The following is a 20,130-nucleotide window of genomic DNA, read 5'->3' on the forward strand; positions in this document are numbered from 1 at the left end:
AATTAGACCTATGTTTTTTAAAAACTTGCCCTTATTTCCTATGGACTAAGCTCTCGTTCCCATTGTCTAAGTTGTTAAAATGCTGGGTTCTCTAGGAAGCCTTCAGCTACTGGAATGGTGATGATCGCAGTCTCTGTAGACCTCCCCTCCACACAAACAGTCCTTTCATTTACTTTGCTGAACTTGAATCTGTTCTGTCCTTGTTTTTGAGCAGAAACTAATCAGAAGAGTAACAGTGAAGCATCACAACGAAGTAGCTTCACCAAAACTGCCACCGAGCCTCCCCACCTGGTGCCTGCTCAACCCCTTCCGGGTCATGGGGCCCCACCTGCAGGTTCTCTGGGACCTATGGCTGCCTGCCAGGTAACTGCCAGAGGATCTGGTCACTGCCGTGGAGGTGAGATCTGGGGCCTGGCCCAGCTGTGAATGGCTACACCTGTGAGTTAAGTGCTACTTGGTACAGTAGTCCCCTCCTATCAGCAATTTTAGTCATCTGCAGTCAACTGTGGTAGGAAAGTGAGTTTAGTAGAATAAGATATTTTGAGAACCAGAGACAACATAACAATTATAATAATATAATTCACATAATATAACACTAATACTGTTATAATTATTCTATTTTACTGTTGTTAATCTTGTACCTAAAAATAAATTATAGTTCATGATGGTATGTGTGTGTAGGAAAAAACATGTAGGGTTTGGCATTGTCCACAGTCTTAGACTACTGAGGGTCCTGAAACACGTCAGGAGGGACAGCTGTGGATGGCTGTGTGCCTATGTGGAGGGAGAGGCCACTATCGTGTTTACCACCGTGTGGTAAAGATCATGGTACTCAGGAGGACTTTGCTATCTGTGAGGCTGGAGCAGTTTTTCAACCTTTTTTGTCTCATCACACACGTGAGCCTATAGCTAAACTTCTGTGACACACTTAAGTTATGTTGATCAAAAAAAAAAAGTAATTAAAAAGAATATGCTTACTGTGCCTTGAACTTCTTTTGAAAATAATTTAATTAATGAACTTTAAAAATTTCGCAGCACACCAGTGTGCCATGGCACCCCTGTTGAAAATCGCTGGGGTGGAAGCTAATTTGCCTCGTTCACACACCGTGATCAGGCAGCCGCCCAGTTAGTGTTTTTGAATGAAGATGCTCTGAGGTCTGTGGACCAGCCATGCATTCTTACTCCTCGTGTGTGTGTGTGACGGCAGAATACGGTGTGACATGAGTCAAGACCCATGACGGGCAGCCCCATAGAGCAGTCTCACCCTCATTAGCCTGGTGTCAGTGTCCTGAACTTTCCAGATAGCTTGGATGAGTTCAGAAGTAACTAGAATGAAGATCCCAAGTAGAGCCTGAAATAGATAATAGGATCCTTGGTGTGCTGAGCAGGAGACAGGCGCTCACCCTGGCTGGTGTGACCAGGAAAGCTAACACCAGTTTTCTCTCATTTGAGAATGGCTTGAGCTGTAGAAGGTTGAAAAGCGTGGTTAAGGGGGCTAGCAAGTAGACCCAGTGCCATCCGAAGCTAAGGTCGTTCTGAATGAGGGGAGGGAACATCCTCGTTAAGCATCATGATGGTCGTGGCTGCTCAGAAGGCCTCGTGAGAATGTGGTTGTGTCTCAGCATCCTTAAGTAAACGTTGCGGTGCCCAGATCACCTAGAGACAAATTATGTTAGATTATTGAGGTAAAAGAACATGTAATATGTTTTGGGGAAAAAAACCATTAAAATAGTTTTTTATTTTAAAACATTTTAACATTTAAATAGTTTTCACTTGTCTAGAAGCTTCTTTTGGGGGATGCTCCGTGTCTGAAATTCCAGACTGCTGAGGTGCCTGTGGTCCTTAACTTGGGTGACGCTCTCTGAGGACAGAGCGGGAAATGCCGAGAATTTCCCAGTGCAGGGTGCAGTCAGCTCATGGCTGCAGTACAGCGTCCTATCTCTCCCTGTCTATCGAATCGTCAACAGACGCTCTCCGGCTTGGTCTTTCTTTCTCTCTTTTCTTCTTCACATCCACTGCCAGGTTCTTTTCTTCCTAAAATCCTGGGTGATGTTGCCTTTTTCTTGGCCACCTCTTCAAAACTAAAAAAAAAAGAAACCCTACCAAAAATATTATGAATTCTCTGTTTCATTATACTTTCTATTTTGTCCTATAATCATTGTTTGTGCCATTAACGAAAATAACAACTGAGAATGGGGAGAGAGGAGCCTCTGAGACTGGGTGAATCCAGAAATAAGAATTTCGAGTCCATACAGATCCATCCTCTGACAAGCAATTGCCCTTTTGCAGCTCTAGCCAGGGCATAATACTTGTGACATCTTTTAAGTAACACCTATTTGTATGCAGATTGTACAAGCCAAGATCGCCTTCGTGCAGTGTGGACAGTCACAGTTAAAGCCATTGATGAGCTGCACCGCTCACTTGAGTCCTGTCCTGCTGAGACTGCTGTGGCAGAAGATCCGGCTGGGTTGAAGGTGACGGCTGGGTTGAAGGTGACGGGGGAAGGGTCACAGGGCACAGTCTCCCACAGCAGTGCCCCCGCGGCCCTAAAGGGAGCCAACCACCATAAACATGTCCCGCAGATACCAATCTTATACATCTTTCCTTACAGATAGATGCTTGCCATGTTTTCTTCTTTTGTATTTAGCATTGCAGACAACAACAACAAAAAAAACACTTTGTAAAAAATCATAAAGTTATATATTTCTTTTTTTTTTTTTTTTAGCGTTGGGGATTCATTGAGGGTACAAGAAACCAGGTTACACTGATTGCATTTGTTAGGCAAAGTACCTTCTTACAATCATGTCTTGCCCCCAAAACGTGTGGCCCACACCAAGTCCCTACCCCCTCCCTCCTTCCCTCTCTCTGCTCTTTCTTTCCCCCACCCCTCCCTCCTTCTTGCTCTGCTCTCCACTCCCCCCCACATTGTCCTTAATTGTCATTAATTGTCCTCATATCAAAATTGAGTACATAGGATTCATGCTTCTCCATTTTTGTGATGCTTTACTAAGAATAAGTGTTCCACTTCCATTCAGGTTAATACAAAGGATGTAAAGTCTCCATTTTTTTAAATGTTTGAATAGTATTCCATGGTGTACATATACCACAGCTTGTTAATCCATTCCTGGGTTGGTGGGCATTTAGGCTGTTTCCACATTTTGACGATTGTAAATTGAGCTGCAATAAATAGTCTAGTGCAAGTATCCTTATGATAAAAGGATTTTTTTCCTTCTGGGTAGATGCCCAGTAATGGGATTGCAGGATCAATTGGGAGATCTAGCTTGAGTGCTTTGAGGTTTCTCTATACTTCCTTCCAAAAAGGTTGTACTAGTTTGCAGTCCCACCAGCAGTGTAAAAGTGTTCCCTTCTCTCCACATCCACGCCATCGTCTGCGGTTTTGAGATTTTGCAATGTGAGCCATTCTCACTGGGGTTAGATGGTATCTCAGGGTGGTTTTGATTTGCATTTCTCGAATAGATAGGGATAATGAACATTTTTTCATATGTTTGTTAGCCATTCGTCTGTCTTTAGAGAAGGTTCTATTCATGTCTCTTGCCCATTGATATATGGGATTGTTGGCTTTTTTTCATGTGGATTAATTTGAGTTCTCTAAAGATCATAGTTATCAAGCTTTTGTCTGATTCAAAATATGCAAATATCCTTTCCCATTGTGTAGGTTGTCTATTTGCTTTGGTTATTGTCTCCTTAGCTGTACAGAAGCTTTTCAGTTTAATTAAGTCCCATTTGTTTATTTTTGTCATTGTTGCAATTGCCATGGCAGTCTTCTTCATGAAGTCTTTCCCCAGGCCAATATCTTCCAGTGTTTTTCCTATGCTTTCTTTGAGGATTTTTAATTGTTTCATGCCTTAAATTTAAGTCCTTTATCCATCTTGTATCAATTTTTATGAGTGGAGAAAGGTGTGGGTCTAGTTTCAGTCTTTTACATGTGGATATCCAGTTCTCCCAGCACCATTTATTGGATAGGGAGTCTTTCCCCCAAGGTATTGTTCTTGTTTGGTCTATCGAAGATTAGGTGGTTGTAAGATGTTAGTTTCATTTCCTGATTTTCTATTCGATTCCAAATGTCTATGACTCTATTTTTATGCCAGTACCATGCTGTCTTGACCACTAGGGCTTTGTAGTACAGCCTAAAATCTGGCATAGTGATGCCCCCAGCTTTATTTTTATTACTAAGAACTGCCTTAGGTATACAGGGTTTTTTCTGGTTCCATTTTTTTTCCAAATCTTGTATGATGTTGGTATTTTAATAGGAATAGCATTGAATACGTAGATTGCTTTGGGAAGTATAGACATTTTAACAATGTCGATTATTCCCAGCCATGAGCATGGTATGGTCTTCCATTTGTTAATATCCTCTGCTATTTCCTTTCTTAGAATTTCATAATTTTCTTTATAGAGGTCCTTCACCTCCTTTGTTAGGTTTATTCCTAGGTATTTCATTTTCTTTGAAGCTATAGTGAAGGGAGTTGTGTCCTTAATTAGTCTCTCCTCTTGACTGTTTTTGGCATATACAAAGACTTGTGGACATTGATTTTATATTCTGAAACATTACTGTATTTTTTGATGACTTCCAGGAGTCTTGTGGTTGAGTCTTTGGGGTTCTCTAAGTATGAGATCATATCATCAACAAAGAGGGAGAGTTTGACCTCCTCTGCTCCCATTTGGATGCCCTTTATTTCCTTGTCTTGCCTAATTGTACTGGCTAGAACTTCCAGCACTATGTTGAATAGTAAAGGTGACAGAGGACAACCTTGTCTGGTTTCAGTTCTAAGAGGAAAAGCTTTCAGTTTTATTCCATTCAGTAAAATGTTAGCTGTGGGTTTGTCATAGATAGCTTCAATCAGTTTCAGAAATGTGCCACCTGTGCCTATACTCTTCAGTGTTCTAATTAGAAAAGGATGCTGGATTTATCGAATGCTTTTTCTGCATCTTTTGAGAGGATCATATGGTCTTTATTTTTGCTTCTGTTAATATGGTGGATAACATTTATGGACTTGCGTATATTAAACCAGCCTTGCATTCCTGGGATGAAACCTACTTGGTCATGATGTATGACTTTTTTGATGATAAGCTGTAATCTATTGGCTAGGAGTTTGTTGAGAATTAGTGAAATTGGTCTGAAAAATCTCCTTTGTAGTTGGGTCTTTTCCTGTTTTTGGTATCAGGGTGATGTTTGCTTCACAGAATGTGTTGGGGAAGATTCCTTCCTCCTCAGTTTTTTGGAATAGTTATTGCAATATAGGAATAAGCTCTTCTTTGAAGGTTTGATAGAATTCTGGTGTGAAGCCGTCTGGACCAGGGCATTTTTTTGTTGGAAGCTATTTATTGTTTCTTTAATCTCAGTGCTTGAAATTGGTCTGTTCAGGAGCTCTATTTCTTCCTGGCTAAGTCTAGGGAGAGGGTGTGATTCTAAATATTGATCCATTTCCTTCACATTGTCAAATTTCTGGGCATAGAGTTTCTGGTAGTATTCAGAGATAATCTCTTGTATCTCTGTGGCGTCAATTGTAATTTCCCCTTTATCATTTCTGATTGAGGTTACTAGAGATTTTACTTTTTCTAGTTAGTGTGGCCAAAAGTTTATCGATTTTATTTATTTTTTCAAAAAACCAACTCCTTGTTTCATTAATTTTATGAATGATTCTTTTGTTTTCAATTTCATTGATCTCTGATTTAATTTTAGATATTTCTTTTCTTCTACTGGGTTTAGGCTTACATTATTCTTCTTTTTCTAATTCCATAAGATGGCTGGGTGAGTTTGTTGATGTGCTCTCTTTCTGTTTTTCGAATGTACGTATCTAAAGCGATAAATTTTCCTCTCAAAACTGCTTTTGCAGTATCCCACAGGTTTTGGTAGCTTGTGTCTTCATTGTTGTTGTTATGCTCAAGGAAGGTAATGATTTCCTGTTTTATTTCTTCCTGCACCCATCTGTCATTCAACAGAAGGTTTAATTTCCAGGCCTTTGTGTGGGATTGAATGCTTTTGTTGGATTTGAGTTCCACCTTTAGTGCCTTATGGTCAGAGAAGATACAAGGTAAAATTTCAATTCTTTTGATTCTGTTGAGGTTTGTTTTGTGGCCTAGAATATGAACAATTTTGGAGAATGTTCCATGGGGCGATGAGAAGAATGTATATTCTTTATCTTTGGGATGGAGTGTTCTATATGCATCTATCAAGCACAGTTCTAGGGTTTCATTTAAGTCCCTTATATCTTTGTTTAATTTCTGTTTAGAGGATCTGTCCAGCTCTGTAAGAGTAGTGTTAAAGTCCCCTGTTATTATGGTGTTATTGGATATCATATTGCTCAGACTGAGTAAGGCCTGTTTCAAGAATCTGGGAGCATTTAAATTGGGTGCATAAATATTTAGAATTGAAATGTCTTCTTGTTGTAGTTTTCCCTTGACCAATATAAAGTGACCATCTTTGTCTTTTTTGACTTTAGTTGTTTTAAATCCACATGAATCTGAAAATAAGATTGCAACTCCTCTTTTCTTCTGAATTCCATTTGCCTGAAAAATTGTCTTCCAACCCTTAACTTGGAGTTTTAATTTGTCTTTTGAAGCCAGGTGTGTTTCCTGCAGACCGCAAATGGATGGCTTGTGTTTTTTAATCCAGTCAGCCAATCTATGTCTCTTCAGTGGAGAATTCAAGCCATTAACATTTATTGAGATAATTGATAAGTGTGGTAAGTTTGGTAGTGTTCTATTCATCTTATTTTGTGAGAGTCCATTGCTTAGTTTTATCTTTTGCATCAGTGTGGAAGTTAGGTTCTGTCCTTTAATTTCTGGGTCCCTACTTTGCTGGTGGTCCACTTTGATGGTCAGTGTGTAGAACAGGCTGAAGTATTTCCTGTAGAGCTGGTCTTATGGCAAATTTCCTCAGTGTTTGTGTATTAGTAAATGATTTGATTTCTCCATCAATTTTAAAGCTTAGCTTATCAGGGTACAGAATTCTGGGCTGGAAATTGTTCTGTTTAAGTAGATTAAAGGTAGATGACCATTGTCTTCTTGCTTGGAAAATTTTATTAGAGAAGTCTGTAGTGACTCTGATGGATTTGCCCCTGTAGGTCAACTGGCGCTTACTCCTGGCAGCTTGCAGAATCTTTTCTTTTGTCTTGACTTTGGACAGGTTCATCACAATGTGTCTTGGAGAAGCTCGGTTAGAGTTGAGGCGACCTGGGGTCCGATATCCCTCTGAAAGCAGTGTGTCAGAATCTTTGGTGATGTTTGGGAAATTTTCTTTTATAATATTCTCTAGTATGGCTTCCATTCCTCTGGGGCATTCTTCTTCCCCTTCTGGGATTCCTATAACTCATATGTTGGAACACTTCATAAAGTCCCATAATTCTGACAGTGAACGTTCTGCTTTCTCTCTCTTCTCTGCCTCTTTAACTATCTGAGTTATCTCAAGAGCTTTGTCCTCTACCTCTGAAATTCTTTCTTCTGCATGGTCTAATCTGTTGTTGATACTTTCTATTGCATCTTTAAGTTCCCTAATTGACTGCTTCAGTTCCTTCAGCTCTGCTATATCCTTTCTATATTCTCATATCGTTCATCTCTTATTTGATCTGTTTTTGGATTTCCTTTTGGTTATTTTCCACTTTATCAGCAGTTTCCTTCATTGTTTTTATCATGTGTATTCTAAATTCCCTTTCTGTCATTTCTAACATTTCTTTATAGGTGGAAACCTCTGTAGTAGCTACCTCACGGTCCCTTGGGGGGTTGCTCTGGACTGGTTCTTCATGTTGCCAGGAGTTTTCTGCTGGTTCTTCCTCATGAGTGATTTATTTTATCTGTTTCCTTGCCCTAATTTTCCTTTCACTTCCTCTTGCTCTTTAAGTTGCCATGCCTCTGGACATGAGTCTGTGCCCAGTTGCAAGGAAGCTGTTACTTGGCTGTCATCTTGCTCCTCCCTCCCTAAAGTTATATATTTCTCTAGCAATAATGGATCCATTTATTTGGTTTATAGATGCCAAAGGAATGCAAAAGACTTGTTGCTTTAAAGAACTAATTGGGGCTGGCACAGTGGCTCACCCCTGTAATCCTAGCACTCTGGGAGTCTGAGGCAGGTGAATTGCTTGAGCTCATGAGTTGATACCAACCTGAGCAAGAAACGAGATCCTGTCTCTACTAAAAATAGAAAAAACAGAGGCAAGAGGATCTCTTGAACCCAATAGTTAGAGACTGTTGTGAGCTATGATGATGTCACGGCATTCTACCCAGGGCAACAGCTTGAGACTGTCTTCAAAAAGTAAAAATAAAAATAAATAACTAATTGGAGGGCAAGTGCTTATACAACATATATAAAACAATTAGAAAGTGACTTCAAGGCAGACATAAATGTGCCTTGTAATGTAGTCCAGTCTCTATACAAAGTACCAAAGGAATTCAAAGTAAAGGAGACATCACTCCAGGTCAGGACTTACACGTTGCCTTCCTATGTTGTATCTGAAAGAAACTGCAGCCTTCAGGGTGGTGCCTGTGGCTCAGGAGTAGGGCGCCGGCCCCATATGCCAGAGGTGGCGGGTTCAAACCTAGCCCCGGCCAAAAAAAAACTGCAAAAAAAAAAAAAAAAGAAAGAAACTGCATCCTTCAGAGGGCACAGAGGATAGAAATCAAACCCTTCAGCTAGAGGCAATGGTAATCAGAGAGAAGATACAGAGCTTGGCGTTGACATGATGATCGGGTGTCTTCTGTCCCCGAGCTGGGAGTGGCCGGTGTTGTTGCTGAGTAGGAGGACTCTCTGTGTGGCCTGGCATTGGGGAAGAATTGGGTTTGAATACTCAGGAGATAGTGTGGAATCATGGTAGCATTCGAGCAGGGATGGCTAATGAAAGTTAGTTTTTCTGATAGGGTCTTAGATAAACTAGAATATAAAAAGACCAAAAGGGGTTCTCCAGTTAGAGGGTTATTGAAATTTATGACTAGCAACGAGGATGGGACGTTGGCTGTAGAGAAGAGAGGGATGAGGAAAAGCCAACAGAATGGCTCACACCTGTAATTCTAGCACTTAGGTGAAGGTGGGGTGACCAGTCAGAGGTCTTGGTTGCAAGTAGATAGACTGGGACTCTAATTTCTTAACAGAAATGCTGAACATTAGACATGAACTCAGGTAGACCAGGACACAATTTGGCTTAGGTGGGAGAATGGAATTAGAATTTCAAGGTGAAATGAGCAGTTGATGTGAGGACACCTAGAACACTGAGATCACTTGGTAAAGGAGCAGCGTGTTGAGCCTGCATGGCCTCTCACTAAGCATTTACCCGTCACCTTTGGTTCTCGCCGTTGCCAGGTCCCTTTGCTGCTGCACCAGAAGCAGGCATTAGCGTGGTTACTGTGGCGGGAAAGTCAGAAGCCGCGAGGAGGAATTCTGGGTAAGTTTGGTGTCACAGTGAGAGCCAACAGCTGTTGAATGCTTGGGCGCTTTCCTAAATGTGTCATATTGGTTCATTCAGTCCTCTCCACAGCTTTGTGAGGCAGGCAGTAGAATGCATTTCCCCATTTCACAGGGAAAGAAACTGAGACAAATGTTAAGCAACTTGCTCCACAGTACACAGCTGTGGACTCAGAGGTGTTGGTTGCAGACAGTGGCTCTGGTGATGAAGCAGAGGAGGAATTTATTCTTTGGTGGTCCCAGAATCTCTGAAAGATGTGGAGTGCCAGGCTGGAGGCCAAATTTCTAGGAATAACGGCCACAGCTAAGTCACAAACTGAATGTTCCATGAAAAGCATCGTAGCTTTGTTACTCCACCAAGCACCGGTAGTACCTGTGCCCCACCCCAAAGTCAGGTGCTCTGTCCCCACCCTTCCTGCAGGAAGGATTAAAAAGGGAGTCTCTTTCCTAAAGGTGCTTACATTTGAGAGAAAGCCTTCTGTGAGTACATCTGATGTGTAGAGCCCTGTCGTGTTGCCAGTGCCTTCGCTACAGCAGAAGGTGGGGAAGCAGGTTTTCCTCTCAGCTCTGGGACTTGCCAAGCAGCTTTCAGAATAAGTGACTAAATCATTGGGGGTCACCATGACCACATCCAGGTTCAATGATTTGTTGGTAGGACTCAAAGCGTGTCATCAGATTCACGGCTATGATTTATTAGAGTGAAAGGTTATAGATCAGTTCAACAAAGGAAAAGACACATGGGAGAAAATCCTGGGGAAACCAGGCTCAAGCTTCCGGAGTCCTCTCCCAGTAGAGCCCCTGGGGACATTCTGAATTCTCCCAGCAGTGAGTTGTGACAACAGTTACACAATGTTTCCAACCAAGGAAGCTCTCTAGAGATTCACTGCCCAAGGTTTTTACTTGGGCTGCTTACATAGGCAGCTTTAGCTTAGGCGATGCCCGATCTCTACTTGCAGAAGGAAAGCAGGTGTACGAAGGATGAGCCACATCGTTTGAACAAGCAGTTTAGCCAGAGCGAGCCATTCTTACCAGTTCCGAAATGATGAGAACCCCTGCTAAATCTGAATTCCCAGATGGTAGCCAAGGGCATCCTTGTCGGCAGGCCTTTGAAAGGATAGCAGGGCCTGTGAGCTCTGCACAGTGGCAGAGCCAGAGTTTGAATCAGATCGTATTTCAGTTTTGCTATGTCAGAATGATTGCTTTGAATGAGTGTAGTAGCCTAATGACTGATTCTCAGTGCTGTTATCTGTTGAAGTGAGGATAATAGAGCTCTATGGGTATGAGTAATAAATCAGATAAAATCAGTGACTGATGCTGTGACAATGCCCAAGAGATGTTGATTTATATCCTTCTTTGATGAGTAAGTTAAGGGAATGGAGGACTGTTCTGAGTTAACTCCTTTAACTCTAGCAATGTGATAGCACCAGTAAAGTAAATAGTACTACTGGACTTTTGTTTTTTGCTTTTGTAGGTAACACGTAAAAAGAATAGGTAGCACCATCAAACTGGAATACATGTCAGTCAGCACATTGGACAGGTAACAGTGGAACACAGACGCCAGAATAAGGTCCAAATTGCAAGTTTAAATTTTACAAGAATTGCAGCAAGTGTCTTTGACTCAGGTCTCAAAATAAATAGCAAGAACCTAGGGTTCATTTTAGTCAAGAAGATGAAGAAAACATTGAGGTAGGTCCAGAATAGTGACTGGGGCTGGGCACAGTAGCTTGCACCTATAATCCTTGTGCTTTGGGAGGCCAAGGCAAGAAGATTGCTTGAGGCCAAAAGTTCAAGAGCAGCTTGAGCAATGTAGTGAGGCCCTACAAAAAAGAGGAAAATTGGCTCGGTGCCTGTGGCTCAAGTGGCTAAAGCGCCAGCCACGTACACCTGAGCTGGCGGGTTCAAATCCAGCCCAGGCCCACCAAACAGCAATGACAGCTGCAACCAAAAAATAGCTGGGCGTTGTGGTGGGTGCCTATAGTCCCAGCTACTAGGGAGGCTGAGGCAGGAGAATTGCTTAAGCCCAGGAGTTGGAGGATGCCGTGAGCTGTGATGCCACAGCACTCTACCCAGGGTGACAGCTTGAGGCTCTGTCTCAAAAAAAAAAAATTAAGAAAAATTAGTTGGGTGTGATGGTGGGCACCTGTAGTTCTAGCTACTTGGAAAACTGAGGCAGGAGGATCATTTGAGCTATGGCGACATCAGTGCACTCTGGCCCAGACAGCAAAGTAAGACTCTGGCTCAAAAAAAAAAAAAAAAAACAGTGACTAGAAGAGCAGTGACAGTGGTAATCAGAACAAGAGGTAAATGTCTGCAGTAGTTTCTTCCCTTAAAGTTGGGTTGATTCTTTGCCCTAAGTAATTAGCTCTCTTCATTTTGCTTTTATTTTCCCAGCGGATGATATGGGCTTAGGGAAAACCCTGACAATGATTGCACTCATACTGACACAGAAGAATCAAGAGAAAGACAAAAAAAAGGATGAAAACGCAGCTTTGACGTGGCTTTCCAAAGACGGTAGACCAGTGTTCATCAATCTGTTTTATTTCATGGCGCACTTGAGCTTATAGTTAAACTTCCATGGCACACACGACATACATTATGTTGATCAAAAAAAAAAGTAAAAAAAAATATGTTTACTGCACTTTGTGGCCTACCTAAGATCCTCTCACAGCACCCTGGCTAAAAATCATTGTGGTAGCAGAAGGGTTTAGTGGCCTGCCATTTGCTACATCATTTGAGCCATTTGAGAGGAGAAAGTTTTAAGCTACAAAGGGATATCTTTGTTCACATTTAATTGATCTCCTGGGAAACCACTATTAGATAGATTACTTGCTTGTCTTATCATTAGTGATGCTGAGTATTCTGATTATATGTAATCATTTTTTCTCTTTTTTTATAAAGTTAGCTTGATCTGTGATTAGGAAAAATTTTATGGAGAAAGCTAAGACACTAGAAGACCTAGTTTAAGCATAATAGTTATTTTTGTTAATGTTGAGACTATAACCACAGATTAGATCCAAGTTAATTATAATTTATATATTTTAAAGAAAATATGTCACAAATGCATATTTTAGCTACCATAAGTGAAAACTGTTTTTAATGTTTCTGAAATTCTAGAAATTTCCAAGTCATAGACCGTTTCTGTCTTATCTCAGCCCGTGTCTTTGAAATGTAATCACGTTAGCTGAGGGCAGTGTTGCACACCTGTAGAAGCATCTTCTTGGGAGGCTGAGGCAGGAGGATTGTTGAGGCCAGCTTGGGGGAGACAGTATGATGCCATCTCTTTATAAAAAATCAAGTAAAAATATAAAATGTAATAACTTTACAAGTACCTAAGAGTCTTAGATCTTATGTGTAGATAACACTGCATGTAAGTTGCCATGTGTTCAAGTACAGCCCTCAGCTGGTTGGATAAATCAAAAATCTGTGGCTGTCTGTATTCACGCCTTCTACTGAGCACTGCTACAGCTGGATCCCGCCTCACTTATAGAGTCACAGCACAGTAGCAGTGTGGGGCAGCATGGGTGGAGTAACAGCCATGTGGAGTAGCGCAGTGTGGAGTAGAAACTGTGTGGAGTAGCAGCCATGTGGAGTAGGAGCTATGTGGGGTAGCAGTAATGGGGAATAGGGGCTGTGTGGAGTAGGAGCTGTTGGAGTAGCAGTAGTGGGGAGTAGCGGCAGTGTGGAGTAGCACTGTGTGGAGTAGCAGCAGTGGGGAGTAGGGGCTGTGTGTGGTAATAGCCAAGTTGAGCAGGGGCTGTGTGGAATAGCGCAGTGTGGAGTAGGGGCCATGTGGGGTAGGAACTATATGGAGTAGCAGCCATGTGGAGTAGAGGCTGTGTGGAGTAGCAGTAGTGGGGAGTAGAGGCTGTGTGGAGGAAGGGCTGTGTGGGGTAGGAGTTATATGGAGGAGGGGCTGTGTGGGGTAGCAGCCGTATGGAATAGGGGCAGTGGGGAGTAGGGGCTGTGTGTGGTAGCAGCTGTGTGGAGGAAGGGCTGTGTGTGGTAGCAGCTGTGTGGAGGAAGGGCTGTGTGTGGTAGCAGCTGTGTGGAGGAAGGGCTGTGTAGGGTAGCAGCCGTGTGGAATAGGGGCTGTGTGGAGTAGCAGTAGTGGGGAGTAGGGGCTGTGTGTGGTAGCAGCTGTGTGGAGGAAGGGCTGTGTGTGGTAGCAGCTGTGTGGAGGAAGGGCTGTGTAGGGTAGCAGCCGTGTGGAATAGGGGCTGTGTGGAGTAGCAGTAGTGGGGAGTAGGGGCTGTGTGTGGTAGCAGCTGTGTGGAGGAAGGGCTGTGTGTGGTAGCAGCTGTGTGGAGGAAGGGCTGTGTGTGGTAGCAGCTGTGTGGAGGAAGGGCTGTGTAGGGTAGCAGCCATGTGGAATAGGGGCTGTGTGGAGTAGCAGTAGTGGGGATTAGGGGCTGTGTAGAGGAGAGGCTGTGCGGGGCAGCAGCCATGTGGAGTAGCCGCCTGTGTGGCGTAGGACATGCACACATGGAGATGCGGGGTGATGATGTAAATACTCCATCCCTTATTGGTTCCAAAGTAATGTTTGCTTATCTTAGAAAAAGAGTTGTGCACTTTTAATATGAAAATGCACCAAGTTATGCTTTTCAGGAAAAAAAGTTATCTAGAACCTCCATAGTTGACTGCCACCCCATGTTGACCCCCTCCCTATACTGACCACCTCCTTAAGCTGTCGTGGTTTTCACAGACGGGACATACACCCCTTGTACGCGGCAGGCCAGCAGGCCTAGTTCCTGATGTCGACCACCTCTGTATGTTGACCTGTTTGTTGTAGTCCCCTGCCCGGGTGGTCACCGTACAGAGGGTCTACAGTACGAGCTTCAGTACTTTTCCCTAATGAACTGACCCGGAGGAGTTAGAAAAGGATCCAGCTTCTGCCTCTGGCCACCCGTGAATGTGCATTGGACTGAGATCACAGACCGCCCCTTTCCTCTTCCTTTTTAGCCTCACATAGGAGAAAATAAATAATTAAGTGTTCTGGTTTAAAAGACCATCTCTCCCATTTCCTGTTTCACCAGAGGCTCTGTGTGGAAACAAGAGAAGCAGTTATAAATATTGATTGCTGGGCAAAGTCAGGTGAGAGAAAGGGGTAATGCTACTTACTGAATGTAACTGTTGATGTCCCCTCTCAAGACTCTGCTGACTTCACTTCCCATGGAACACTAATCATCTGTCCTGCTTCCCTGATCCACCACTGGAAAAATGAGGTCGAGAAACGTGTGAACAGCAACAAATTAAGAGTCTGTCTGTATCATGGGCCAAACCGGGATCACCGTGCAAAAGTGTGAGTGCAGGAACATGCAGTCGCAGGCGGCTGACATCTGGGCTGGAGGGGCGCTGTTGACCTTTCCTGCCTCCACTGAGATTTCACTTAGTTGGAACTAATGATATTTCTGAAGCCCAAAGGCAGGTTTTCACTCCCTTCAGCTAACAGCCTTTGCCCTGTACTACGACATACATCTTGAGATAAGTCGTGTCTTTTGCTATGTCCTAGTCACCGTCCCCAACAAAAACTGTCCCGTGAGGAGGCCCGAGAGACCTGAGTTAGCTGCCAAGTGGTGGCCACATTACCCCGTGAAAGGGGACCTGTCACAAGCCTCTCCTGGTTGCCCCAGTTCCGGTTTCAGGGTCATGTTCTTCTGTTAGTGTGTGTGAGCCCAGCCCCGTCTCACAGAGCGTCTGGATATACCAACGGTGCAAATGTTGGCTGCTATGGCTGATTATACTTTGATGGCTGCATTTTTAATATATGACCCATCTAAGCCATTTTAGATTTAAAAGTTTAGGATGATTAGACTTAACTATAAATTCCTGAAGGAGGATGATCAGAAAGGAGGAAAGAAAACACCTGGCCTCTGACATTGGATATTTTATCCCCTGAAGAACAAGCCAGCAGTCTTTCGGGAATAAGTTGCCAGATTGGTGACTCTCAGTCTTACGACGTGCTCACTCTTGACACCAGTAATCGTGGTGGCAGTGCCAGGCCTGCAGGCCTTCCCTGGCATAGGATACCACTGGTTGCTTGCTTTTGTTTTAAACTTTTATTTAGCAGTAAGTTGGATCTCATTTGATTTACACATTGAGGACAATTTGTTTGGTACTCAGAATGTACTAGATGACCTACCAAGATCACTGTCAATCACAGTTTGTGTGATGCTCAGGTATCTGGTAGACCCTGCTGCCTCTCTGAATTGGCCATAACATTTTTTTCAAAAGTTTTTATTGAAGTTGTCTCAGATGAACAATAGTAAGCTTCATTGGAAGAAGATTTGTGCTTTTCGTTGAGAATCTTTACGAGAAAAGGGTGTAAGCAAGGTGAACTATAACCTTACAGCATGTATGTTTATATCCAATGTCAAAGCTAGATCAACGGGTTTCCACAAATCCATTATAGAGCGGTGGGCAGAAAGCATCACTTGTGTAAGATGCTTTGAGGGTTTCTTTCTTCTCTGGGACTTTGGTGTCATCCATCTGAATTCATTACTAAATGTTAATTCCCAGCTCTGTCCTACTTTCTGTTCTGGCCAGATCATATCAAACCTGAGATTTTCCTTTCTGATTCATTGGATGGGAAGAGGGAGGCTTCCCATTCTAGCAAACGTGTGTGTGTCTTAGGGACAGAAAGTCATGACTCTGTCGTTCCTGTCATAGGCGGTTTTGTAGGGAGGTCAACCCGTGCTCTCTCATCATCACAGTCCGTAGAGGGATCCTTACTGATTGCCCTGTGTTGTATCTTTGCAGCCTCTCTCCTTACTGATTGCTGTGTTGTATCTTTGCAGCCTCTCTACATACGACATTGTGGTCACTACCTACAGCCTTGTGGCCAAGGAGATTCCCACAAAGAACAAAGAGGGAGAGCTCCCGGGTGCAAACCTCAGTGTGGAGGTGAGGCTGGAGGGTGGCCGGGGCAGTGAGGTTGGACCCGCACATCATTTGACGGGTCTTTTATAGCCTTTTATAGCCTCAGAAATAGCAAAGGCTTCTTCCTGTGAGGTCAGCAATGCTCTAAATTTGCCACCTGTGGAAAAGATTAGTTATTTCCCTCTATCCCATTGCCTTTATCCTAGGCAACTGCCTCAGTGATAAAAGTTGATATTTGGCACAGTATTCAGATGTGTTTCACAACTAAAGATAACTACAATGCAATTGTGGTAATAATCACCTGAATATGGGAGAGCCTCCCTCGTGGTATTTATTGTAGAGAATTTGGTGTATACTCTGATTTTTTAATTTATTGCATAGACTGGTAGTCTAACACTGGTATTTTGGTATTAAGCCATCATTCCCTGCCTTACCTCTACCTCTCAGGAAAAAAGGGTTGCAAATGAAAGGACTACAAATGGGCCAGAGGCTAAATGAGAACCACAAGGAAAACCTGAGGGTTGCTGGTAGCTCCAGAGTAGTCTCAGTCACATGGTTATTGCATAACTAGCATTCTAAGAGCTCAACTTTTGGACATGTTTTCCTTTTCAGTACAATAGGGTCTTCACAGATTGCTTTATGTGGAGAGATCTCTTAGAACACATCTCCAGCACGACCAACTCTGACTTCATAGAGACAATGAACTTTTCCAGATTCCTCAGTGGTTCACCATTGCTTTTGGAAAACTCCAAATCCCTTTATATAACTCGTCAGATACCTTATGATCTGCCCCTACCCTCATCCCTCCTCCACACTGCCCCTCCCAGCAGCACCTCCCACTCAGCATACAAAGGGCTCTGTATTTCCCTGCCGACTCGTCACACCGTGAGCCTTTGTTCTCCCTCTGAATGAAATGCTTTGCCTCTCCTTCTTTTCCCAGGTTACTGATTTTTTACCTTCTTCGGGGATGCTTTCTGGACCACTCCTTTCCCATCTTCCCCTGTTTGGATGTTTGTTTCTGTGAGCACCTTGTACTTACGTTGTAGCGCTGTGTTTATTCAGCAAATTTTAAGTATCTGTTGTAGGTCAGGTGCTATTTCAAGATCTGGGATCCAGCAGGGAACACGACCAGGCAGATTCCCACTTGACATATTGAGTCCTCCAGTGGGACTTACTATATATTCATTGGGTTGTAATTATCTTTGTACTTATTTTTCTCCCCTGCTAGATTTTGAGCTTTTGAGGGTAGAAATTATTTTTCATGTTTGGCTTAGTATCTTACATCTAAAAGTAGGCTTTTAGTAAATTTTAGCAAATATAGTAAAATGTAGTCAGTATTTTTTTTTGAAACACAGTCTCATTTTGTAACCCTGTGTAGAGTGTTGTGCCGTCATATAGCAGCCTCAAACTCTTGGGCACAAGTGACCTCTTGCCTCAGCCTCCCAAGTAGCTGGGACTATACACAGCCGCCTCCACTCCTGGCTAGTTTTTTTGTTTGTTTGTTTTTGGTTTTGTTTTTTTTTTTTTTGTAGAGACAGAGTCTCACTTTATGGCCCTTGGTAGAGCGCCGTGGCCTCACACAGCTCACAGCAACCTCCAACTCCTGGGCTTAAGCGATTCTCTTGCCTCAGCCTCCCGAGTAGCTGGGACTACAGGCACCCGCCACAATGCCCGGCTATTTTTTGGTTGCAGTTTGGCCGGGGCCGGGTTTGAACCCGCCACCCTTGGTATATGGGGCCGGTGCCTTACCGACTGAGCCACAGGCGCCACCCTTGGTTTTGTTTTAATAAAGATGGGTCTCAGTCTTGCTCAGGCTGGTCTTGAACTGCTGAGCTTAAGCAGTCCATCCACCTCTGCCACCCAGAATGCTAGGGTTATAGACATGAGCCACCGCACCCTGCCTGTTGTCAATATTTTATTGAGTGAGTGAATTTGCAAGCTCAATACCCATAGTCCTGGCCTATAGCTATTGCTTAAATGTAGGTTGGAAGAATAAATGAAAACTCACATGAGAAAGAAAATACTTTACTCTTAGGCATTTTAAGCTCTAGGCCTGAGACCCTCAGGTAACTCGTTTATTTGAACCAGCTGAATAGTTTCTTAACTCTTATTATTCCTGATCTAAGCAAATTCTTTGTGGTGGTAAAAGCAGATCTTTAATACCTGGTTATTTTCTGTTATCTCTTTGAGGACATGTCCATCTCCCTCGCTGTTGGATTTCACTTGTGTTTCTTTCAGGGTGTCTCAACACCTTTGCTTCGAATAGTCTGGGCTCGAATCATACTGGATGAAGCTCACAACGTTAAGAACCCCCGAGTGCAGACGTCCCTGGCGGTGTGCAGGCTACGAGCCCATGCCCGTTGGGCTGTCACTGGAACCCCCATTCAAAACAACTTGTTGGATATGTATTCACTGCTGAAGTGAGTAACTTCTTTAGAATTATGTAAATGTGAGCCCTGCCTGTAACCCTTCATCATTATTTCATGTCTCAAGATAAAGCACCAAGGTGTGCCAGATTATCTCATGTAGCAGATGGCAAGCCTGTCACCCTTTAAAGGACAGAAGAATGAATATTTATGAGAAAATATCTGTTGATTGACTAGCTGATATAGGATTTTGATTACATTTAGCTTCTGTATATGCAAAAATACAGGACAGATTGAATTAAAGGAAGCAAAAGTCATCTTTCTTCAGTCCAATGAATGTTTTCAGCTACTTCTGCTTTAAAACATATGACCTAAGGTCAGGACTACAATTTATTTGAAGCAAACAGAAAAGAATGGTGATTTTAAAGTACATCGTCCTTTTATTCAAGTCAGCCCTGAGGGGATGTGGGATTTTTTTTGCTAGCCTTCGAAGCTTTAGGAATAATTTCCAGCTATTGGTTTTAATGTCCTGTTCTGACAATGGATTGTTCATGGGAAAAAAAATCACATTTTTATAATGTGGTTTTCGTTATTGACTTGGATCCTTTTGATCTTTCTAGCAGAGCTTTGTTATGAAATTTACTTTTAAGGATGATTGGATGACAGATGTAACAGCAAATCTGATTTGTTTTTCATCTTATCTCTTACTTTGAACCTTTACTCCATCCTCTCATCCTTCTTCCCTCCCTGGCCCTTCCTCCTCTACATAAAAGATTTCTCCGTTGTTCTCCATTTGATGAGTTCAATCTGTGGAGGAGCCAGGTTGACAATGGTTCAAAGAAAGGTGGAGAACGGTTAAGTATTTTGACCAAGAGCCTTTTGCTGAGGAGAACAAAAGACCAGCTGGACTCTACCGGTAAACCTTTGGTAATCACTTTTGTACCTGTCTCTGGGGGAGGCTAGGGAAGGAGGATGACCTTGTCCTTGTCTTGGGTTGAATAGCCACCTGCCCTGCTTCAGAAGGAGCCCCGGGAGCAGTCCATTTGGCTGTGTGTTGGTGCGGTCCTGTTGTTAGGAAAGGGCAGAGGCTGCCTTCCCACACTGTAATATCCAGTTAATTCGTACATACATAGCTTCATTTCAGCTTCTTTTTTTCTTTTATTCTTCCAGGTGATACTGCCCCAACGTAAATTTCAGTTACATCATTTAAAGCTTTCGGAAGATGAAGAGACTGTTTACAACGTCTTTTTTGCAAGATCAAGGTGTGTGCAGTGAAGAGGCTCCTTGCCTGTATTGTTCAGTCCTCCCTTTGTGTAGGAGTGAGTGAGCTGAGGCTCAGATTTCCAGAAACTGTATCTGTGGTATAATTGATGAGTTGGATTTCTAAATTCCTTTTTTAAATCTCCCTTTCTCCACCCTTCTTCCTTATGTAGAAGTGGTTGGGGGTGTGGTCACTGAATACCGAATCTGTGG

The 20,130-nt window shown here is 42.9% G+C and overlaps 1 protein-coding gene across 3 annotated transcripts in view; it reads left to right on the forward strand.

Moving 5' to 3' along the window:
- TTF2 (transcription termination factor 2) overlaps positions 1-20,130 on the forward strand; it is a 53,533-nt gene that overhangs the window by 14,402 nt on the left and 19,001 nt on the right. For all 3 annotated transcript variants that reach the window (XR_008380235.1, XM_053592203.1, XM_053592202.1), the window contains exons 7-15: positions 215-397; positions 2,347-2,474; positions 9,314-9,395; positions 11,807-11,926; positions 14,564-14,714; positions 16,210-16,315; positions 18,530-18,711; positions 19,431-19,584; positions 19,828-19,919. Coding sequence is in view for 2 of the 3 variants with exons in the window: in XM_053592203.1 (XP_053448178.1) it covers positions 215-397; positions 2,347-2,474; positions 9,314-9,395; positions 11,807-11,926; positions 14,564-14,714; positions 16,210-16,315; positions 18,530-18,711; positions 19,431-19,584; positions 19,828-19,919 (1,198 nt within the window). In the remaining variant the exon portion in view is untranslated. The remainder of the gene's footprint in view (positions 1-214; positions 398-2,346; positions 2,475-9,313; positions 9,396-11,806; positions 11,927-14,563; positions 14,715-16,209; positions 16,316-18,529; positions 18,712-19,430; positions 19,585-19,827; positions 19,920-20,130) is intronic.

This window comes from Nycticebus coucang, chromosome 5 (assembly GCF_027406575.1).
Source record: "Nycticebus coucang isolate mNycCou1 chromosome 5, mNycCou1.pri, whole genome shotgun sequence".
Classification (NCBI taxonomy): domain Eukaryota; kingdom Metazoa; phylum Chordata; class Mammalia; order Primates; family Lorisidae; genus Nycticebus; species Nycticebus coucang.